The 24,804-nt window shown below is 47.3% G+C and overlaps 1 protein-coding gene across 3 annotated transcripts in view; it reads left to right on the forward strand.

Annotated features, from left to right (window-relative positions):
• Positions 1-24,804, forward strand: part of SUPT5H (SPT5 homolog, DSIF elongation factor subunit) — a 342,489-nt gene that overhangs the window by 194,500 nt on the left and 123,185 nt on the right. For all 3 annotated transcript variants that reach the window (XM_069644283.1, XM_069644282.1, XM_069644284.1), the window contains 3 exons: positions 3,238-3,343; positions 21,569-21,727; positions 21,840-22,008. In XM_069644283.1, the coding sequence (XP_069500384.1) occupies positions 3,238-3,343; positions 21,569-21,727; positions 21,840-22,008 (434 nt within the window). The remainder of the gene's footprint in view (positions 1-3,237; positions 3,344-21,568; positions 21,728-21,839; positions 22,009-24,804) is intronic.

The raw sequence follows: 24,804 nt of genomic DNA on the forward strand, positions 1-24,804 counted from the left end.
ACCTTCTCTGGGATAAACTACTTTTTCCCAGAGCAGTAAAGTGAAATTGACTTTACTTATATTGGTAACTTTCTAGACCCAGCACACACTATTTTACAATAGGCTGCTGGAGAGCTTACCTAGTGTCCCCTTTGTCATCCTTCTCGGGTACGTTTTCTTTTTTGTTTCCCTTTCCTCACTGAATGGCTGGTGGCAGTGGTTTCGTTTTAAATACTATGGTGTGCATTTACGCGGGCTGCGTTCGCAGCTGCAGTAAAGCACCCAAGGTGCCATTTTTGTAGAAATGGCCTATGTCTTCTTTTTTCACCATTTCTTTGTGGAAAGGTCCTGCTTGAGATTTACTCTGCGCGCCAAACCAGGTTTGGTCCCATTGTTCGCTTTGCCTTTGGCAGGATTGACGAGTGAAGCCTGCCTTTGGCTCCAGGGTGTCTGGGGTGGGCAGGAAGTGAGGGAGGTGCCCGAAACTCCCTGTGCTTAGTCTCCTAGGAGACCCAAATGCACTCTGTAGTGATTGGCCGGCTGACTATCCGGCAAGGACAGCCACCCTGCTGGGTGAGTGACAGCTAGGCTGGAATGAATGGGAGAGAACTGAATAAAAGCCAAGGCTTTTGGCTTGGAAGGCAGAGTTGACCACTGGGCGAAGGAACCGAAGAAGAGCTTGAAGAGGACGCCTGCTACAACTCATGGACCGTTGATTAGCCCGGTGAAGCCCTACTGCAGTGTCGAAACGCATCAACCGAGAAGCCCCTGCAAGGACGACTACCCTGTGTGTACTGTGTGCACAGCCCCGTTAAAGGCACCCATGGGTGCCTATTTTACCATTTTGACCTGGGGATACCCAAACGGATGACCCAGAGCCTGGTGAGACCCACTAGACTCGAAGTCCTGCATTTTGAGCCCTCCCACTCCGTGCTACTACCTTGCGGGGCTGCAATACCCTGGGACCTCGTGCCATTGTGCAGTGCACCGTCTTCTGAATTCCAAATCTCGCTGAAACTTCGTGGGCATCCTGCTCGATGTCCAGAGACACTAATTAAGTCCGAAAAGTCCCCTCACCAGAGTGCTGGACCTTTGTAATGACGAGATTCCGACTGGCAATATTCTGTCTTCTTCTGTGCTCCTGAAAAGGCGCCAAATCCACAGAGCCGCTTCCAGCTGCAAGGAAAACCTTGCCTAGAGCCTTCCCCGGTTTCACTGCTGCAGAGTCCCTTCCAAGGTCCTGTATTCAGTCACCATGACAAGGAATCCACCGACCAGGTTTTTGGCTGCAGATCCTGACGTCCTCTGCTGCAAAATCCTCTTCAGTGCTGGGGTACTGTGCTGGCTTGGGTATTTAATTACCTTCAGTCTCTTGTGATTCCTGTGTAGGTTTGGGGTGTTTTCTGTGATTGGGAGGCCTCCCGTCCAGTTCACCCAGGCTCACTGCTGGAATCCTCCTAGGGTGTCTTCTCTGAAGCCCCTGGACTCGCAACTAACTTTGAAAGTGAGATACTTGTTTGAACAGTCTTAATCAGGAACTCCTACTTTGCCTGCAACTGAGCCCTATCTCCCCCTGGCTACAGATGGCTCCTAGACCACCAGGGTCCCTCTTCTGCCTCTGAGAGAACTCATGTCATAGAATTGGGAAGGGCTGGATACTTAAAGGGGTCTGCCTTTAAAGGTAAAACAAATGTTGAAAAGTTTACTTACTTGTAAAAGATTTAGTTGGTAACTGTAGCTCTGATAGTGAACAGTTACAATTCTTACTTATATGTAATGTGTTCTGCCACTTGTAAAAGTATTTGTAAAGTTATTACTTATCTTAGATATGTTTTGCCATTCTCAAAAGTATGTATAGGTTTTACCTAACCGGAATAGCTGTGTGCTATTCTGAATAAGTGTACTCAGTCTTGCGTTCCTTAGAAACCGTCTCGCCATTCTAAAAGAAAGTAGATAGTATATGATAGATACATGATAGGTTATTTATAACGCGCTTAATTCCCAGAGGTTTCTAAGCGCGGACCCGGGGATCGAACCTGTGTTGGTCCTTGTCATCTTGCTTCCAAGGTGAGAATACTGCCCCTAAACTATCCTCCTGAGACTATTTACTCACCTGTGAATTGGGTCCCCCTCATCCCAAAAGTAATGCTGTTGGTTCCATTGTACTATTTCTGTTAGGATATAAATGTATGAGTGTCCGAAATTGGGTCTTGCTTCCTCTGACCTGCAGTTAGCCTGTCCAGAATAAGTCTGCCTTAGATTATGCCTACCTCTAAGTTGCTGATAGCTCCTTTCTAAAAGTGTATAGGTTTTACCTGCATAGAATAGCTAGCTGTGTGCCATTCTTATTGTTCTTAGATGTTGCTAACCTTGGTCTGCCTTGAGCCATCCCAAAAATAGTGTAATAAGTTCTTACTGATCTTAAATTGTGTTTCACTGAGCTGAACATTAAGTGTAATTGTATATTACACATCAAGGTGCAACTGCCCTAGAATAACTTTTATCCTGAATCGGTGCTATATTTTTTTACTGTTCCTAGTTATAAGTGTTCCACTATTCGAAGTATATGGTCCAGTTGGTTTAGTAAGTGATTTCTTGCTGAGCGTCATGGTACAACTGCTAGGGTCTGCTACCCTTGAATTACTGAAAGTAATCCAAAAGTAACTATTGGTTTTACTTCCCTAGAACTAATGTTAGATAATCTAAATAAGGTTTTATGCTTTGGTCTGTGTACCTTCAAGCATACTGGTGTGTCTTTTATAAATGTGTTTGACTCTGACTAGTACTTAGACCAAGACTTAACTTGGCCTACTTGTATTTAAAATAAACCTTTATTTTGTATGCTTCTCGTTGTCGTTTCTATTGAATCCTTGGTGTACAACAGGTTCTATGTACTTTCCTAAAGCCCTCTCTCCCTCCTAGGATACACCTGGCTGCTCTGTCTACGTTACCAGATAGTGGTACAGCCTTATACTAAGAGTGGAGTCTTGTACTGTCTCAGTTGAATGGTTTTACTAAGCCCTTAGTCGGACTACAGAAAAACTGTCTTAACACTGTATTTATATGCCATCCTTCTGCTTACGTTGAGGTGAAGCCAAGACTGCCATGTCATTACCAGCCCATAGGGACTTTGGTCTATTTTGTGATTTTTAACCCCCTTATACACTTGGGGTAGATAGTGTTCCATGCTTCATCAAAGGGACTTGGAAAGATCTACTTATCAACTATAACTGCCTCTGTCTTTTTTTACTCTTTCAGGAAGTCGCACACCTCATTATGGCTCACAAACTCCTCTCCATGATGGTAGCCGAACACCAGCACAAAGTGGTGCTTGGGATCCCAACAATCCAAACACACCCTCCAGGTTGGTAAGGGGATGGATTGTATCCTACAAGGTCATCCATTCAAATGTCAGGAACTGTCAATATAGCTTACAGCTGGGGTGGCAGGAGTAGCAGGTTTGGAGATTCAGAGAAGTCCGGAACAGTCCATCTCTGAAAGCTCATTTGAAGTTCTATGCTTGTTCAAGCCCCTTGTTCAGTGTAGCACCCCAAATACTCTGGAAAGGTTGATGAAATCCTTTTTGTCATTTCTGAGATTAAATGCCTATACTTGGCTTTCAGCAAGTTCATACAGTACCCAGTGATTTCATCTCAGGAACTAAATATAGAGATGAAAACGATACATGTTTTAATCCACTATCCAACACTTTCCCCAAATATTCTAGGACTGGAGTTTGTTTATATAATTGCACCAGTCCTAAAATATGTTCGGTTGGTTGTTTAGTGGGTTTAAAAATATATTGTTGCTCCCTCTGTGTTTATTTCCAACAACGAAATCACACATAACCGTTCATACGGATTGAATGACCATGGGAACCGGACACTATTCATCTGTTCTGAAATGAGGCCCCCATAGACAAAGGGGTGATTGTTTGTAAGTTGTAAACCAGTTCATAGCTCGGGATGACTCCTCCTGAAGACTGGTGACCTGGCACCTGGCTGGGTGATTTTAAAAGCCTGCTGCAAGGATAAATTATTCTTTGTCATTTTGTGTAAAACGTAAGTGTTTGTCTTTCTGCACTGTTCAGTAGAAGGAGTAGAGCACTATCAAACTGTTCAAATTCAGCTTCTTGATGTGATTGTCATCGCCCCTACCTCGCAGAATCTTCCCTCCACCCCTAGGGGAGTATCAAAGAATCCCTCTGCAACCCCCCTTTTTATCCCCCCTCCGGTTAGGGAGGTTTCTCATTTTTATGCTTCATCCCCTATCCTAGTGAGACCCCAGCACATTTTGCTCAACTTCTGGACTGTTTTCTTTCTCTCCTTTGCTATGGAGTTTACTTTCCTCCATATCTCTTTAAAGGCATCTGTGTTTAACTTTTGCATCACAGCTCCTTATGGGAAGTATCCCCTTCTCTCTGCTCCTGTGACTTTGTAGTCACATAGACAACCGTATAGTTATGGCTGGCGGCAGTGGAGAGTTCTACTAACTATTGTGCACATCTTTACCGCAGACTGTATTCACAGACCCTGTTGTGCACAGTAGGGTCACCTCTGTGCTAACATGGTGGCTCCTTTCTTTTTTTTGCCATTTCTGTCGTGTTTGTTCTTTGTATTCCTATTCTCGGAGGGGGAGGTATGTGTGTGTGTTTTGCCTTTGGCAGGAACCCTTGGGTGTCCCCGCCTAGGCTCCAGTATGTCTGGGCAGGCAGGAAGTGGGGGAGGAGTTTTTCACTCCCCTGCCCTTTGTCTTCCTGAGTGGAACGTGCTCCCACTGGGGATCTGCCTGTCCTGTTTGGACAGCCACCCTCCCCTTTCTGTATACTGCTGAGAGAGATTGCAGAGGGGTGTGTGCTGAAATCGAATAAAAGGTGAGGTTCCTGAGGTGAAAGGCAAGTCGACTAATGGAACTTGAAGTAACCGAAGATGACCAGAGACCCCTGCAGACTCTTTGCAAGACTGAAGCGACCACTGCTGTCCTGACCCTGTTTTCTATGCGACAGAGGAGCTCTGAAGAGGACAACTCCCTCCCTTTGGCTGGTGAGACCAACCATCCCTGAGACGAAACTACAATCTGAGCCATCTCCCGAGGTGCTGTGCCTTTCCAGAGCTGCAGACTGCGAACCAGGAGAGCTCCTACCCATTTGTAGTGCAACATCTTATCAAGGCCGAATCCGTCCAAGACTTTGCTGAGCTCCAGGTGAACTTCCAGAAACACAATCCGACTCTTCCCAGTCCCCTGACCAGAATTTAGGACTCCAGGAATTGAAGATTGACAGGGCGAATCGTGTCCTTTGTTGGTTGTTAGGCAAGGTTTGTATGCAGTACCCTCTTGGACCACTACACACAACTCTGACTACAGGTATAGACAACCCAACCTTTGGTATAACCTTGTACTACACAGTTTTGGTAGCGTGTTGAGCCGCCAGGCTTATCTCAAGAGGGGTAAATGTGAGCTGTAGTGAAGTTACACAAAGATTCACGGTTACAGTTATTCAAATAAACTCTTACACTCAAAGTTTCTTGCATAAACAATTATTAATTTATTTATCAGTAAAGTTATAAAGCCTTCTTCAGAAGGGAGAAATAGATAGTAACACACTTCAATACTGTAGACTCTTAGTTTCTAAATCAGTAAAGACTCTTTTGGGATGGCCCGCAGACACAACCTACACCCACAGATGGCTTCAATAACAAGGGTGCCGGGGACATTTAATATCTTACTGTTAGCAATTAGAATACTTTTTAGGAATTGGAAAAAGGCAAAGGTTATTAGAACACAAGAGACAACAAATATTCTTAAGCAGGCAAATACGGTTGAATCCTCCAAGAAGAGTCATAGAATTCAACAGGCTAAGCCAAAGTCAATGGGCAAAAGTCTTGTATAGGATGAAGCACTTCTGGTAAGTAAATGGAACAGTCTTTGCACAAGTTCTTAGGAGTCTTTGATGAAAAGAAAAATCAAATGTAGGGCCACAAGCTAATTAGACTTGTGAGTTGTAGAAGTTTCACGCAACTCTACAGTAAGAGGTAAGTTCTCTTAGACTTGTTTTACAGTACCTTAGAAATGAAGAAAAGATGCAGTAGATGACTTCTGTTCCTGTGCAGCTCTGCAGATCTCACTGTTCCTGGGCCTCAGTCATGGGGGACAAGAAGGACGACGTCTATGGACTCCTGCAATGCACTGGGGCGGTCAAAACGTGCAACTTTCACTTTCAGCGGCTGTTCAGTGTTTCAGCTGCTCGCGTCTACCGCAAATAGCAACACTGCGGTTCCTGGCTGTCGAGATGGACTTTCCTTGCTTCAGGGGGCTCAGGCTTGGTCAGTCCTGCTTCTTGGGAGTCAGGACGATCTTCCAAAAGCTCTAAGCCAGTTTAAAAGCAATGCACACAATTTGGTGTTCCTCTCCCTGGCTATACGGTTTCCAGCAGCAACTCTTTGGAAATTCAACCAGCTCCGAGATGGATGTCCAGGTGGCTTACTTTGGAGTTGATTGATCCCACCAACTCAAAGGGAGAAGTCGTCCTTGCAGGGGCTTCTCTGTCGATGCTGACTTGGCATTTCGGCACTGGAGCAGGGATTCACCGGGCAAACCAACGGTCTAGGAGTTGCAGCTGGCGTCCTCTTCAAGTTCTTCTTCGGTTCCTTCGTCCAGTAGTCGACTCTGCCTTCTAAGCCAAAGGACTTGCCTTTTATTCAGTCCTCTCCCATTCATTCCAGCCTAGCGGTCAATCGCCCAGCTGGGTGGCTGTCCTTGCCGGACAGTCAACCGGCCAATCGCCACAGATTGCATTTGGGTCTCCTAGGAGACAAAGCACAGGGAGTTTCGGGCACCTCCCTCTTCCTGCCTACCCCAGACACTCTGGAGCCAGAGGCGGGCTTCACTCCTGAATCCTGCCAAAGGCGAAAGGAACAAAGACCAAACCTGGGTCGGCGCGCAGAGAAATTCTCTAGAAGGACCTTTCCACAAAGAAATGGGGGGAAAAAAAGAAGACTGGGCGCCATTTTGAGAAACATGGCTCCCGCGGTTGCTTTACAGCAGCTGTGAACACAGCCCACAGTAAAGGCAAACCATGGTAGTTTAAACAAAACCACTGCCACCAGCCATTCAATGAGAAAAGGGTAACATAAAAAATGTTACATGAGAAACTAGACAAAGAGGATACTAGGTAACCCCTCCAGCACTCTCTTGTAAGATAGTGTGTGCTGGGTATAGTAAGTTACAATGTTAAGTAAAGTCAATTTCACTTTACTGCTCTGGGAAGCAGTAGTTTATCCCAGAGAAGGTAGTTAAACCTTTGGGAAATCTGGAAGACTTTCCTGTGTCACTGCACTGAAGGTGCTGTGTGACACAATGTACAAGATGATGCCTATGGAGTTTTTCAGACTCCACAACCAGAAACTGAGGTAAATTTCACATTAAAATACATGAGAGATTGGGAAAAAGAGTCTCACTCTCTCCAGGTAAACAAAAAAAAATACCCTTCTTTTGCGCAGGGCAACTTTCCTTTGCGTCCATATGGACAGGGTATGCAGCGGCTCCAGCAGCCCCTGCTACTCTGTCGGTACCCCCTGCCACCTCTTTGGCCAGTGAGGAAGTGCTCTTTGAGACATTTCTCAGCCTCATGTGGTCTCCTCAGATGGGGGTTATCATCAAAGACGCAGTCAGGGGAAGTCCTCCCTGCCATGCTAACTGCACCACAGACGCCTCCATCGGGCCCCCAGGCCCTGGTGTGGCCCCTGTACCCCAGCCTCCGGTGCCATCTATTCCTCCACAGGATCCTCCAGACCTGCAGGATACGGACAAGGAGGAGGACCCGGACACGCGATCCTCAGCCAGGGCCTTCCACAAACCTCTTGCTGGCCTGGCGGAGTACCTGGACCTCCCCCGACCCAAGGTCAAGCAGCCATCCGAGGGGTTTCTGGCAGAAGTCCTCATGCGACGCCCCTCTGCCAACACAGGGAATCCACTGCAAACCGATGTAGTCTCCCTGGCCAAGAAGGGTTGACCTAAGCACCACTTGGTCTAGCTGAGCTGGTCAATTGATGCCTAGGCGCCGAGTACAGGCAGATGGAGGGGGATACACTCTTGCTCTCTCCAATCCTCAGCCACACTCCTCGGTGATCGCTGTGGCGTCACTATACTCCAAGCCTCAGTCGTCCTCGGCCGCCTCCTCTAGGCAAGGAGGAGAAGATCTTGGATGTGTACGGCAAGAAGATCTACTCCAACGCCTCCTTGCACCTTCGTCAGGCCAACGCAGATGCCATGCTGGCTGCCGCCAACCAATGGTTATGGTGGGAAATTGCAGACTTCCTCCCGGAACTCCCTGCCCAGTGCCACTCACGCTTCAAGGTGGGGCTAGCTGAAGCCAAGCTCGTGACGCAGGACCTCATGGAATCCACAGTGGCGCATGTTGATAACTCAAGCCGTGCCGTCTGCATTGCCACGGACATGAGGCGAACAGCCTGGCTCCAGGCAACGAAATTCAACCCGGATGTCCAGGAGCGCATTCTAGATCTACCGTTCGAGGTTGGGGGGACCTCTTCCACTCCTCTATGGACGAAGAGCTGGACAAAAAGAGGAACAGCTCACAAACGGCAAAGTCTTTATCCATTCTTATGAAGACAACGTCCAAATCGTACTCCCAATCTCAGCAGCACTCGGAAAAGGGTTGTACATATGGAGGGTTCCGCGGCTTCCAGGAACGCAGATCCAGGCAGCCGGACTGTTCGCTGTCTCAGAACCGGCGCAAACAACAAAAAGGGGGGGGGACTAAGGGTGCTTTTTCCAGTCCCCCCCCCCCCTCCTCAGCATCAGTCTCTGAGGGAAAGAAGGCATGACATGCCCCTTCGGGTCCACGTGTCTCCAGTGGGGGGCACGCTTGCTCCCCATGCAAAATTCTGGCACCAGATTTTCGCGGACTCCTGGATCCTCTCTGTAGTATCCACAGGGTACTGCCTTCCTATCCCATCCTCTCCTCCTTCCTCCTCTCCACTCCCACAGACTGGTACAGCAACTCTTTTGGCGGAGATCCAGTCGCTCGCAGAGAGCCAGGCAATGGAGGAAGTTCCAGTTTCCCAGTGAGACTTTGGCTTCTACTCCAGGATTTTCACCATTCAGAAAAAGAACCAGGCGGGCCTCGGAGTTGTACTGGACCTTTCCACCCTCAACCTCTCCCTACCCTTGCAAAAATTCAAGATGGTTCCGTCGGCTTTTATAGCTGAGACATTGGACAAGGGAGACTGGATGTGCTCCCTGGATCTAAAGGACGCGTACCTACACGTCCCGATTTGGCCGCCCCTTCGTTCTTTGCTACGGTTCAGGATCATGGGCTACCATTTTCAATACAAAGTCCTTCCATTTGGCCTCAACTCGGCCCCCAGGGTCTTTACCAGACTCATGAACGCTGTGGCCTCCACATCTACCCATACATCAGCGACTGGCTCATCAGGGCTACCTCTCCGGAAGAGGTTCACCACTCTTCCCATGCCCTTATGAACACACTGCACAATCTGGGATTCTCGCTCAACCTCAAGAAGTCACAGCTGCAGCCTACGTAGACTCTGACGTTCCTGGGACTTATTTGGGACACGTGCGCCGAGAGGGTCTTCCCTTCGGAGGACAAAATCTCGGCCATTAAGAGGGCCACTGCCCACTTTCTCAGCAGAGAAGTAACCTCGGCATGGTGGTACCAACATCTCCTGGGTCTACTGGCAGCGGTCCTGTTGGCCGTGCCGCACACAAGACTAAGGATGAGAATAATTCAGCTGCACTTCGCGGCCTCATGAAATCAGGAGCGGGGCTCGCAATCCGAGATCATCAACGTTCCTCCATCTCTCCACTCGGACCTAACTTGGTGGTCCATGGACTGCAACCTACGGACGGGCATCCCTTTCGGCCGCCGTCACCGCAGGCCACCATCACCACAGACTCCTCGCTCCACGGTTGCGGAACCACACTGGACGATCGCTCGGTCGACGGCACCTGGACTAGACAGGAGCAGGAATACCACATCAGTTGGTTGGAACTGAACGCCATCTGGGTAGCACTCAGAGCATTCTTACCACTTCTCAAGGGCAAGGTTGTCCTCATCCAGACAACATCTCGACCAGCATGTACTACGTCAACAAGCAGGGAGGCACCAGATCCCCTCCTCTGTGTAGACTGGCGATCAGCATGTGGGAATGGGCCCTGGAAAATGACATTTACCTCTCGGCAGTCCACCTCCCGGGGGAATCCAACCTGTAAGCGGACAGGCTCAGCAGGCTGGGAGCGGAAAATTACGAGTGGCAACTAAACAACCTCATTATTCAGGAGATCTTCAACAGATGGGGTCACCCCCAAGTGAATCTCTTTGCCATCTGGCACAACAAGAAGTGTCCCCAGTTCGCATCCTAGCAAGGTCAGGGCCCCGGCTCTCTGGGCGACGCATTTCACCTCCAGTGGAGCTGCATGAAAGCCTACGCCTTTCCGCCCACTCCTCTGATCTACAGGGTAATTTGCAAGATCAAGGAGTCATGGGTATCAGACAGGTAGTTGGGGCAAGCTGGGTGGAGGCTTGGCAGGCCTGGCATAGGCACACAAAGAACCCATAACCAATCCCTCCTTTCATTCCTTCCTAGTGTTTGTAGTAACTTCCTGGTGCCAAACAGGAAGTGCATGATAAACTCATGAGCTCTCTAGTGTTTGGGTGTGGCTGGCTATATAAGCCACACCCAAGATTCTTCCAGTGCTTCGTGTTGCTTACTGTGAGCTGTATCAGCAACACACCTGCCATGCTCTGGATCAGCCAGCATCTGCTTACCTGCTTCGGATCATCCTGCTTCTGCTTACCTGCTTCGGATCATCCTGCTTCTGCTTACCTGCTCCAGATCAACCTGCTTCTGCTAACCTGCTCTGGATCATTCAGCTTCAGTTTACCTGGTTCTTACTCCACGCCGCAGATATCTCCAGTCAAGAGAGGACTTCTACACCAGCACCTGTAAGAACAAAGAAGAACAGCGTTAACGCGCGCACATCAGTAACGCTGCGCATACTCACCGAATCTTCCCGCAATGCTGGAATCCAGGTTAGTTGCCCGAGCGCACGAACTCCTGTAAGAAAGAAGAGACATTATTCATTGCGCTCGCTCCAATAAAGCGGACATTTATTTCACTGCGCTCTCTCTCTACGCAGTGCATACTTAACAAAAGCCTTTGTGCAAACTTACCTAACCACCAAGTCTCCAGTAGCGTTGAACCCGAACTCGAGGCAATAATACCACATCATTTCTCCTGCAAGGGAAAGGGAGAGACATTATCAGGTGTGCTTGAATTGAAGGCGCTGCGCAAACCTACCAGCAGCTAGCTTCTACTCGCCCACAAAAATACCGGCAAACAAAGACAATACAGACAATTTTGGTCACTCGATATTCTCTGCGCAATGTTCACTTGTGGGAAGGACTTTCTAGCCAGTGAAGAAACTGGTGCCTTGAACTCTCGGCCTTGCTGTGAAGGCATAAAACAGCGTTTGGCATCTGCTCTCAGCCTACAGACATTGGCACTAATCATATGAGTGAATCGCGCCCCTGCAAATGCAGGATGGAGTGCACACCCTACTAAAAATCAAAGTAAGCCCATAGGGGGACATCACAGCACACAGTAAAGAGAAGGGAAGGGCCCAGGGGAATCGGGTGAATTCAGGTCTGAGTGTACACCTTGTATTTGACAGATATTCCTCCGGGTGAAATAGGGGAAGTGAAGATCGGGGTCAAGGGCTCGTCCATCGCTCCTGCAGAGACACAGGTGAGTGTGACACAAGGAGTCTCACCGACTCCTCATCATTCTGATAGCTCCATGGTGGCCGGCCAGGCCATGGTTTTCAGAGCTCCTCAGCCTCTCGGAGGTGCCCCCTATACACCTTCCGACGGGCCCAGCACATCATCTGGCTCAGCAGGGCGACAATCATCCACCCTGCGCCAGGGAAAAAAGCCCTCACAGCGTGGTACCTGAGCAGGTAACGCTTTGGCACCTTAGCCTCTCACAGGCCAATATAGAGGTCATACAGGGCGCCAGGAGCAAAGCCACCAGGGCTCAGTACAAAAGCAGATGGACCAGATTCTGCCACTGGGCAGACTCCAAGGAAATTGACCCCCTGGCCTGCAACTTGGACAACGTGCTCTCCTTTTTGGCGCACTTCGCTCATTCGGGCGTACAGGTGGACACCTGCCGCACATACCTTGCAGCCATTGGGACCTTAACATAGTCTTGGGCGCCCTGGTGCACAAACAATTCGAGCCAATGGCGTCTGTAGACATCAGCCTGGTCACCATCAAGACGGCCTTACTAGTCTGCCTTACCTCGGTTTGCAGAGTCAGCGAACTCCAGGTGTTGGTCGCCTCTGAACCATATACCACCTTTCCCAAGGACAAGGTAGTCATGCGGACGCACCCGGCATTACTGCCCAAGTTTCCATCTGCATTTCACTTGAACGTGGAAATAGTCCTTCCTACGTTCTTTCCCGAGGACGAAGCACAGAGAGTGCTGCACTGCCTGGATGTCAGACGTGCCCTAAAATTCTACCTGGACAGGATCAAGGACTTCCGCAAGTCGAACGCCCCGTCACTTCGGAGGCTCGAGGCCAGGCTATCTGGCCTCTAAGGCTTCCATATCCCACTGGATGTTCTCTGCCATCAAAGAAGCATACAAGGGCCAGCATAAGCCGCTCCCGGCCAACATGCATGCCCACGCAGTCGGGGCCAAGGCAACGGCCATCGCATTCCAGCGCCATGTCCCTTGGCAATTCATAAGCAGGGCGGCCACTTGGGCCTCTCCCTTGGCTTTCTGCAAGCATTACTGTTTGGATGCCGGCTCTAGATCTGATGCGGCTTTCGGACAGGCGGTTCTCAGGAACCTATTTGCTTAAGGAGGGTCACCTCTCCACCCTGGGGCTACAATCAGTTGTAATCGCCCATACAGTATGGAGGAAAGGGGACTATGGATTAAGAGTACTTTAGTCACTACGTGAGTAATTTATAATTTTCTTCTGTCTCAACATGTTCCAGGGGAACTCGATCTTCTGGCAGACGTACTCAGCAGAGATTTCCCACTACCAATTGAGTACGAATGGCGATTACTCAAAGACATTGTCTCCAACGTTTTCGCACAATGGGGTTTTCCAGAGATCGACTTGTTCGCAACTCTGGAGAACGCTCAATGCCAAGATTAAGCCTCCAGGTGTCCCCAGAACCATTCCAAGGGGAACGGACTCTGGATAACATGGTCAGGGAAATTTGTTTACGCCCCCCCCCACTCCCCCGACTCCCCTACTCCACAAGATAGTGCACACGATGCACCATGAACCAGTCACGATGATCTTGGTGGCCCCCATGTGGGCACGCCAATCTTGGTCCGCTCATCTGATGGAGATGTCTCCATCTCCTCCAATGAAACTTCCCTTGCCCGTATAACATGTTGTCACAAGACAAATGGGAGACACTTCACCCATGCCCAAAACATTGAATTTAGCAGCCTGGCTCCTGAAGTCATAGCGTTTGGGCACCTGCAACTCCCTCAGAGATGTATGACATACTCTGGGAGGCAAGAAAGCCTAACCCCTAAATATTGCTATTGCAGTAAGTGGAAGCGTTTTGTCATCTGGTGCAACTCTAAGAGCATTAACCCCATTGACTGCTCTCCTACACATATTGTTTTGTACTGGACTCATTTACTTGACTCAGGCCTAGTCTTTAATTCGCTTAAAGTTCACTTAGCTGCTCTTTCAGCCTACACTACATCACAACAAAAGGTGTTGTGGTGGAAGATACCAGTTATTAAGGCTTTCATGGAAGGAGTAAAGAGAATTCACGCTCCCATTTCTAACCCAGCTCCCGGATGGTACCTGAACGTGGTGTTGACTAGACTTATGGGATCTACTTTTGAGCACATGCATAAAGCAAGTCTCAAAGATCTCACCTACAAGACTGCCTTTTTAATAGCTATTACTTTCATTAGGAGAGTAAGTGAACTAAAAGCGCTCAGTTCTAGACCCCTTTGTAACAGTTCAGAGATAAGGTGGTTCTGCGCACTCACCCTAGGTTTGCACCTAAATTCATTTGAAAGTTCCATGTGAACCAATCTATAGAACTACCAACGTTCTTTCAGAACCCCTCAAACATGGGAGAATGAAGCCTGCACACACTTGATGTATGCAGAGCAGTCCTGTTTTACATGGAAAGAACTCGACCACTAAGAAAGACAAATCAGTTTTTTGTTTCAGTGACAGCAGGTAGAGAGGAGACCCGATCTCCAAATCTACTATCCCTAGGTGGATTGTCAAATGCATCATACTCTGATACACTCTTGCTAAGAGAAAACTGCCCTTCAACCCTAGAGCGCATTCTACTCGAGGCAATGGGGCTTCCATAGCATTCATTGCAAATGTTCCCCTAAAGTCCATTTGCAAAGCGGCAACCTGGAGTTCTGTACACACTTTTACAAAACACTATTGCCTAGACACTCATTCTAGGTCTGATTCTCAGGTGGGACAGGGAGTGCTAAGACATCTTTGCACTACTGTTCCTTCTCACATCCAACCTCCAACTCTGGGTACTGCTCGCTAGTCTATGCACAGCATGTGATTCTTAGCAGATGAACAAGTATTGTTAATTGGTTCCATGTAATAATGTCGCCACAAAAATCTCGCCATGCAAGAATATCGCCGAAAAATTGCAGTTTTTTGTGGCAACATTATTGCATGGAACATGCGGGGGACACCCCCGCAACCCCCAAACTTTTTTTTTCTTTTTTTTTTTTAAATGTTTTTTTTTTTATTTACCCCTGTCCCGATATATATGGTCACCCATATAATATCGCTGCGACCTTTTCCCGGCGATATTATTTACGGCGACCATATATATGGGGATAATATTACCTGATACCCAGAAAACATGCATTACTTACCATAAAAGCATTTCTGATGATTGTATCTTCTTTGATTCACATACGGCCCACCCTTCCTACCCGCTCGGATGGAAGAAACATAGACGTCTTACTACTTTTCTCTTTTCTGTACTCACTCACTATGGTCATAGGCTCCCTCACGGCAGCAAAAATACAATCGGAGGGACCTCAACACGTGAGGGAGTTTGGGTACACTACACGTCACATTAGGGATAGTGTTACAGGCACGCCCATGTCGACGTCCCCTTTCGATTCTTGAAAGACGAGGTGCAATACTCCACGGTGACCACTGGATGTCAGACTATATGCACAGCATGTGAATCTTAGCAGATACAATAATCAGAAATGCTTTTATGGTAAGTAATGCATGTTTTATGCTACTTATGTGTCTATCTTGTTTTAAAGTATGGGCCTTTTGCCTAGAAAAGATAAGTGTTTAAAAGTGTACTTACTTGGGAGTTGATTGTAACTGATCACTCTGAGTGACAGTTACCAAAGATTCTTACTTACCTTGAATGTGTGTTTGCCATTCTGAAAAGTATAAATAAGGTTATTTTTGCTCACCTGTGAATTGGTTGGGCCTCTTCCCAAAAGTAATGCTGTCGGCTTCACTTTACTATTTCTTTTAGGATACCAATGTAAAAGTATACCAACTGGGTCTTGCTTCCCCTGACCTGCTGTATAGCCTGTCTAGAATAAAATCTGCCTTAGGTTTTACTTGCCTTGAATAGCTGTGTGCCATCCTAAAATAAGTTAGTTATTGCTTACCTTAGTCTGTGTTCCACTGATCTGAAAAGCAACTGGAATTGTTTATTACACCAAAAGTTCGTACTCGCGTGGTATAACCAAGTGTTATCCTGAATGTAGTTATTTGTTTATACTGTTACTTGAATCAGTGTTCTACTATTCAGAAAAATTTCCTGATAACAGGGTTGGTTTACTAAGTGATTCCTTAGCTGAGTATCCCTGCACATGACTGGCGGTCTATGTTGGGGAGAATTCTCAGAAATGTGCGAATTCCCTCCACCTTAGAGACTCCCCAGCAACTTTGCTGGATTTTGAGGACGTGATTTTTTTGAACCTGGAGAGAGCGAGACCCTTTTTCCCCTCTGATGTATTTTAAACTGAATTTGACCTCTGTTTCTTTTGGTTTTGGAGTCTGACAAACTCTATAGGCATCATCTTTTACATTGTGTCACTCAGCACCTTCAGTCTTCCAGATTTCCCAAAGGTTTAACTACCTTCTCGGGGATAAACAACTGTTTCCCAGAGCAGTAAAGTGAAATTGACTTTACTTACCATTGTAACTTGGTAGACCCAGCACACACTATCCTACAATAGAGTGCTGAAGGGGTCACTTAGTATCCCCTTTATCTAGCTTCTCATGTAACGTTTTTAATGTTACCCTTTTCTCATTGAATGGCTGGTGGCAGTGGTTTTGTTTAAACTACCATGGTTTGCATTTACCGCAGGCTGTGTTCACAGTTGCTGTAAAGCAACTGCGGGAGCCATCTGGCGCCTGGTCTTATTTTTTCGCATTTCTTTGTGGAAAGGTCCTTCTTGAGATTTTCTCTGCACGCCAAACCAGGTTTGGTCTCTTTGTTCATTTCGCCTTTGGCGGGATTCAGGAGTGAATCCTGCCTCTGGTTCCAGAGTGTCTAGGGTGGGCAGGCAGTGAAATGAGGTGCCCGAAACTCCCTTTCCTTAGTCTCCTAGGAGAGCCAAATACACTCTAGGGTGATTCGCCGGCGGACTGTCCGGCAAGGACAGCCACCCTGCTAGGTGAATGACAGCTAGGCTGTAATGAATGGGAGAGAACTGAATAAAAGGCGAGTCCTTTGGCTTGGAAGGCAGAGCAGACCACTGGACAAAGGAACCGAAGAAGAGCTTTAAGAGGGCTCCTGCTGCAACTCCTGGACCATTGGTTTGCCCGGTGAAGCCCTGCTCCAGTACCGAAACGCCAAGTTCGCATCGACGGAGAAGCCCCTGCAAGGACGACTTCTCCCTTTGAGTTGGTGGGACCAATCAACTCAAGTAAGCCACCTGAACATCCATCTAGGAGCTGGTTGAATTCCCATAGAGTTGCTGCTGGAAACCGTATAGCCAGGGAGAGGAACACCAGATTATGTGCCTTGCTTTTAAGCTGACCTAGAGCTTTTGGAAGATCCTCCGGACTCCCAAGAAGCAGGACTGACCAAGCCTAAGCCACCTCAACAGAGTGCAGGACACCAGAAGCAAGGAAACTCCATCTCGACAGCCAGGAACCGCAGTGTTGCTATTTGCGGTGGATGCGAGGAGCTGAAACACTGAACATCACTGAAAGTGAAGGTTGCCGGTTGCAAGTTTTGACCGTCCCAGTGCATTGCAGGAGTCCCCCGACGTCCTCCCTCTTGTCCCCACGACTAAGGACCAGGAACCATGAGATATGCAGAGCTGCACAGGAACAGAAGTGATCAGCTGCATCTTTTCTTTATTTCTAAGGTACTGTAAAACAAGCATAAGATAACTTACCTCTTACTGTAGAGGTGCATGAAACTTCTACAACTCGCAAGTCTAATCAGCTTTTGGCCCTACATTTGATTCTTCTTTTCATCAAAGACTACTAAGAACTTGTGGAAAGATCTTTTCCATTTACTTACCAGATGTGCTTCATCCTATACAAGACCTTTGACCATTGACTTTGGCTTAGCCTATTGAATTATATGACTCTTCTTGGAGGATCCAAAAGTATTTGCCTGCTTAAGAATATTTGTGGTCTCTAATAACCTTTGCCTTTTACCAATTCCTAAAAGTATTCTAAATGCTAACAGTAAGATATTAATGTTCCCAGCACCCTTGTTATTGAAGTCACCTATGGGTGTAGGTTGGATTGATTGATTTATAGAGCAGGTTGTGTCTGTGGGCCATCCCAAAAGGGTCTTAACTGATTTAGAAATTAAGAGTGTACAGTATTGAAGTGTATTTGTGTGTTACTATTCTATTGCTTCCTTCTGAAGAAGGCTTTATAACTGACTGATAAATTAATAATTGTTCATGCAAGAAACTTTGAGTGTAAGAGTTTATTTGAATACCTGTAACTGTGAATCTTTGTGTACCTCCACTACAGCTCCCATTTACCCCTCTTGAGATAAGCCTGGCTGCTCAACGCGCTACCAAAACTGTGTAGTACAAGGTTATACCAAAGGCTGGGTTGCCAATACCTGTAGTCAGAGTTGTGTGTAGTGGTCCCAAGGGTTCTGAATGCAAACGTTTACTAACAGTCTACTACCCTTGATATACTTTGAGGTAATCTGAAACTAACGTTTGGTTTTACTCCCCATGAATAGGTGTGGCCTCTACTAAATATGTATGATAAAGTCTGACTTCCAAAGAATTAGTTATTCTGAAGAAGGTTTGTGCTTTGGTCTGTGTACCTTCAAGCATTGTGTTGTGTTTTTATAATGTGTTTGACTCTATGACAAAGTACTTACCCCGAGACTTAACTTGGACTAACTGTATTTATAATGAACCTTTTATGTTTTATAATCCTTCTGGTTGTAAGTGTTTCTGTTGTACCCTTGGTATACTACAAGTTCTTTGTACCTTCCTACAGCCCTCTCCCCCTCCTAAGATAAACCTGGCTGCTCTGTCTACACTACCATATACTCGGGTGGTACAGCCTTCTACTAAGAGTGGAGTTGTGTACTGTCTCAGTTATATGGTTTTACTAAACCCTTTGTTGTACTTCAGAAAAACTGTCCCAACATTGATCCTCTTCAGTTTGCTTGGTTTCAGGAAACTTGGACTGATTGATTCTTTAATGCCTGTGCTTTTCAATATGCTATGGATGGTTGACTCTAGAACTTCATTAAATCTTTGTCCAATTGTAATATATTCCAGTGTTTCTTAAGGATATTGCGTATGGTGTAGGCATTTGAGCGAGCAGTGATAATAAATCTAAAGTTATTCAGAACCTCCAGCTTATAGCGATTTTGCGATCCCGCAAAATGCAGTAAAAACTGCTATTTTGTGCAAAAATAGCATTTTATTTTCAATAAAATTTAAATTTGCAAAAACTGTTTAAAAAAAAATACACAGGGTGCCAGGTTCTCAAAACTTATTTTTACACAAAAAATGAAATGCGCTAACACATCTCATCACTTGCGTCCAAAAAAGAGCAGCCTAATCCACAAGGGACACCTGAATGGGCACATTTTAAATGCATGCACACATTCAGATAGCTTTTTTCACTTCCTTGAGCAAATCAGGGGGAGTTTCTGCCAATTTAAAAGCTCATCCCACATTTCCAAGCAAGATGCACTTTTAAATGTGCAGAAATTGTAGGCAACCTTACGTGCACGGGATGTGGGGGGTGCCACTGCATGACAGGGTCTTTCCTGACCCTGTCATGCATTTTTTTTAAGGTATGAACCGCTGCTGTATCGCTTGCATTTCTGTTCCTCGGAACAGGATAAAAATGCGTTTTTTGGGTTTGCATTTTACAGTGGCAGGCCTCTGAAGTGCCTGTCCCTGTGAAAGGCGCTGGGAGCTTGCAGAACACTGTCGGTCAAATCGATTGGTACAATTTGACCTATTTCGGCCAGGACCATTCAATCGATTTTTATAAATACCGAACATGTGTTGCGGGGTTGTCACCTGCTCCCCATGTTCAGTATTTTTGAGCTTGGGGATTGCAGGGGTGTCCCTCGCTACCTCGAAATTGGAGGCAGGGGACCAAAAAAAAAAGAAAATGACTAAAAAGGGACCCTGCGGAGTCGGATCCGACCCGCGTTAGAGAGACGGATCTGACACTGCAGGGTTGCCGGGGAATCGGCAGCGACTAAGCAGTTAAGTAGGGGAGAGGGTGGGGTCGTGGTGAAAGGTACCTTTTGGGTTTTTTGGCTGAAGTGCAAATCAATTTGCAGCGAAATTGACTATGGTCAATTCCGCCGCAAATAATTACACAGTCAAACAACCCAGAACCCTATTCAAGGCAGCTGGCCAGCGCACAATTTGCACTACAGCTCAAGCCTGTGGAAATGCGCCGGTCACCTTTGAGAATAAGGTGACCTGCTCATTTCCAAAAATCGGTTGTCTAAAAATAGCATATCCTCGGCTCTATTTTTAAATGCCCCATTTGTTTGAGGATCTGGGTCAAAATCTACATTTAAAAAAAATGAAAAAATGGTCACACTATGAGAGGGAGAGTGATGGGTGAGATGTGAAGTGATAGGCAAGAAAGCAGAGGGAGAGCAGTGGGTCAGAGGAGATAGCGGTGCACAAGAGAGCAGAGGAAGCAGTGAGGCGGTGGGCCAGAATTCTCAGAGCGAGCAAAGGTGCAGAAAGTAGAGGGAGCGTGTGGTCAGAGAAAGCAGAGAGGAAGCGGTTGGCCAGAAAGAGGCAGTGAGCTGCAGATTGGGGAAAAGGATGAGGGAAGAGTGCGATAGAATGGGAGAAAGGATGCAAGATGCAGAAGCAGCACAAAAGAATGAAGGACTGTATATTGCTGGAGGAATTGAGGGTGTAAGGTGTGAGTTGGGAGTATGATTTGGAGTGTGGCAGGGGCTGTGTAGTGCAAATTGTGACTTCGACAGTGTGACATAGCACGTAAGTATTTGTATGACAGAGGTTTAGGAATGAAGTAGTTAGTCTCTCTTTGCGCTTCGCTCTTAATTGTGCTTTTTGTAAAATTCTATGTTATCCTCTTTCTTTGAATTTCTTGATTTCATGCTTTTGGTATTCCATATTGCCCCAGCAATTTAATTTTAATTCCCAGGATTTCTCCATATGGGATGTTATGAATGATATGTTGTGGGTAATTGCTCTTAGTTTGAAGGATGCTATTGCCCGCTGAAGTTTTTTGATAAAGCATTGTCTGTATTACGTGATTTTTGACATACAGCTAATCATGTCAGAGCTGGATGCATCGTCAATTTGATATTCTAATCATTAGTGTTCAGGTATTTGGCATATTGGAGCAGGGATTGGTTGTCTGCAACCCAAAAGAGTACAGTGTCATCTATGAACCGACCCAGACAATATTCTTGGCTTTGGTGAATGCTGGGTGTGTCCATGCATGTTCTATTTCATAGTTGCCCATGAAGAGGTTTGCGTAGGGTGGTGTGTATGCCGCTCCCATAGTTGTTCACTGTTAGTATAATTGCTCATCAAAACTAAAAATATTGTTTGTAAGTGTGAATTCTTATGTAGCATTTGGTTCTGTTCATAATATGAAATAGATATGAATTTGAAAAATAAGTTCTAAACGTGGCTAAAACTGAAGAAAAGTACATGTAATTCTCATGCATGAGGTGTTTACCAGTCACTTGCTTTTAAATTGACTGCTACTTGTAGCTGCAGAAGAGTATGACCAATTGACTTTGTCAAGGCAACCATACATGACATTTACATGAGAACTGAAAGTTCTTCTGTGTCACATCTTCACTGGTGACGACATAGAAACATGAGTGTATTACAGGTGTTAAACAAGGAGTTTGGTAATTTCTGCAGTCTTTGCGGCCCCACGAATCGCAGCCTTAAAGACACAAGACCAGTTAAAGTTATCTGATGAGTGAATAATGTACCTTCCCATCACATGAATTCAGAATATTGTGTATTTTAGTCCTATACATTTTTTCCTGTAAGTTTCTTTTTTTTTCTCTCTCTAGAGCGGAGGCAGAAGAATACGAATTTGCTTTTGATGATGAACCATCTCCTTCTCCGACATACGGTGGAACACCAAACCCCCAGACACCAGGCTATCCGGATGTGCCTTCCCCTCCGGTTAATGCCCAGTACAACCCTCAGACGCCAGGCACGCCAGCAATGTGAGTATGTGCTGGTAATCTGGGTAGCATCAAGACCGTTTCTGCCATCCCTCTTATCCGTTACAAACTCCCTGTCTTGGAATCATACTTTTACTTGTCTTCTTTCTTGCAGGTACAATACCGACCAGTTTTCCCCATATGCTGCACCATCTCCACAGGGATCCTACCAGCCAAGTCCGAGTCCACAGAGCTACCACCAAGTGGCACCCAGTCCTGTTGGTTATCCAAACACCCTCTCGCCTGCTAGCTACCACCCTACTCCCTCACCCATCACATACCAGGTATGGTGAGCAGTCAGTGCACCTGACTGGTTAACATGATTAAGCTTCTCCCACTGTAAAAAAGAAACCTTCATGTTGTATTCCTTGCTTTAGAGCTAGTTGGTCTGCAGTATACCTATTTCTCCAGCATTGGATCTTTCATGGATTCACATGCTTTGAATATTCCCCGTCGTCAGGCTGGGAATCCCCGGTACATTATATAGACCCTTTCCCGTAGGAAAACTTTTTCGACGCTTATGCGTCCTATCCACCTCGTTTTGCATCATGCGTGCCCGTGCCGTCAGGACGTCATGATATAAATAAGGCCCCGCCCCCGCGCTCCCTCAGATTTCAACCGTCTTTCAAAGTAGTGGGATCCTCGTGTTTTACTACTAGTGAAAACTAGGTTGTTTTGTCTGTTTCGCTTCGGCGAAGTTCAAATTCTGGTGTATTATGTCTGGAAAGGCGTTGTTTCGCCCGTGTGCAACATGTGGCCTAAAAAAGGTTTATGAAGGAGACGGCCACATGGACTGTATCTACTGTCTCCACCCGCACCACACGGAGGATACATGTGAGATATGCCAGGGTTTCTCTCAAAAAACCCTTAAGGACCGTAAAAGAAGGCTGGTCGACTGGCTTAATGACGGAGCGGGTGCCTACCCGGCTTCGGAAGTTGGCTCCACGGCCTCCAGGAGCAATTCGGAGCATCCATCGAAGAAGGTACGGCCAGCAGAAATTCGCGCTGAGGACAAGCATAAGGGGAAACATGCTGGATCCTCCTCATCACATAAAAAGCCCTCCTCCTCCTCATCATCTAAGACGGAGAGGCTAGCGCTGACAAAATCCTCCTCAGGGGACCGTCCCAGGTCTTCCATGAGTCGAGAAGCTTCAGCCGGGAAGTCGGCATCGAAATCGACGACGAAGTCTAAGGGCTCGACGACGACGACCGGCTCGTCGACCTCGGTGTCATTGACGATGCCTATTACCGCTCAAGCAGCAGCGGTTGGGATTCCTTCGTCGACGGAGACTCAGTCTATGGCCTGGCTGCCTGAGGTCTATGACCCGATCCCCCCTGAGGTCTTACTGCAGCCAGACACGGCCTGCTCGGCGGAAGGGGAAGGTGACATGGTTCTGCAGCCATCGGATTTAGGCTTACGGCCTTCCACGACGACGAGTGCGAGCGGGGGTATGGTACCTATATCATCCACGTTACTGACCCCCCAGACGGTTTTGTCTCTGGATGTGCTTAATACTCTCCAGAAGCTCCTCCAGCGGCTGGATACGCAGGTCCCTCAACCTGGGACGTCATCGTCACTTTTGTCTGTACCTTCCGTCGACGAGCAAACTTGTACGGCTCGCTCGACGACGAAACACCCATCGGCTCCCCAGGCGGTAAAAGATCGTCCTCGAGCTCAGGAGGAGGGTGAGTTGTCGGAGTCCGACTCTATACTGGATGACTCCGGGTCAGACATCTCCTTGTCATCGTCGAGGGACCCAACATGGAATTCGGATGTAGAGTTGGAGTCTACGAGGAGCCAGACACAGCCATCTCCCCCTGATGATGTGGGAGCCTTCCATGCAATGATGGGGAAAGCTTGTTCTGAATTCGGCTTGATTCCTGAGGAGCAGAAGAAAGGTGTTTCCTTTTTGACCAAATGGGTCAAAGGAGAAAATCGGTATTTGCCATCCCAATCCTTGACCACGTGTGGCAAGAAGGTCTCAAGACGATGCGCCATCCGTTCTCGGAGCCAGCCATAAAGGGACGGATCGAGAAAAAGTTTAAAGCTCCGGAGTCCACTCCGAAATGTCTAACATCACAGCCTCTGTCTGACTCGGTGGTGTCGGCGGCAGCGGCTAGGAAGGCCAGGGTCCAGCAAAAATGTTCAACGCCACCTGAAAGCGAGGCTAGAAGGCAGGACACCTTTGGAAAAAAGGTGCTCTCGGTCGGAGCGACGACAGTAAGAGCAGCCAATTCCTTAGCGATCGTGTCACGATATGATAGGGAAATGTGGCACAAACTAGCCCCTATCGTAGAACACCTGCCAGAAGAACACCGGAAAGCAGCTATGTTACTGGTGCGGGATGGCGAAGAGGCCTCGAACCACGCTATTAATATCGCAGTTGACCTAGCAGAGTCTGGTTTTAAACAAATCAACCATGGAGTAGTGCTTCGTCGACAAGCGTGGCTCAAATGCACTACTTTCCGTCCTGAAGTACAGTACAAAGTCCTGGACATGCCATGCGAAGGGGAACACCTGTTTGGCGAAAAGGTTGATGAAGCGCTGAAAGGGATGAAAGAAGACACGGATACTGATAGGTCCCTCGGCGCCCTTCAAACGGGTAGAAATTTTCGCTCTTTTCGCCCCTTCAGGGGTGCTTCTGGAAACTCCTGCTTTGGAGCCTCGAGGGACCGTGGATTTAACAGGCCCTCGTACTCTTCACAGGGTTTTAGACGAGAGTCCCAGTCGGCACGTAGAAGCAGGGACTATCAAACCTCCAGGCGGCGAGGCTCAGGTCCGTCGTCGACGAAGAACAAGCAAACCAGCAACCAATGACGGCCTTCGGAACGTCCTGGGGGGTCGAGTCTCTCATCACTTCGACCGATGGAAATGCATCACCACAGATCGATGGGTCCTAGACACGATTCGCATGGGTCATGCGCTGCAATTCAAAGACAAGCCTCCGCGTCTCCCCCCTTTATTCTCGACACAGCCCCACCTCCGAATCCTACGACAAGAGGCGGCGCTTATGTTGCGAAAAGGGGCGGTAGAAAGAGTTCCTGTGGCACAGGAAGGACAAGGAGTTTATTCCAGGTTC

The sequence above is a fragment of the Ambystoma mexicanum genome, chromosome 2p (genome assembly GCF_040938575.1).
Source record: "Ambystoma mexicanum isolate Mex_15411 chromosome 2p, UKY_AmexF1_1, whole genome shotgun sequence".
Classification (NCBI taxonomy): domain Eukaryota; kingdom Metazoa; phylum Chordata; class Amphibia; order Caudata; family Ambystomatidae; genus Ambystoma; species Ambystoma mexicanum.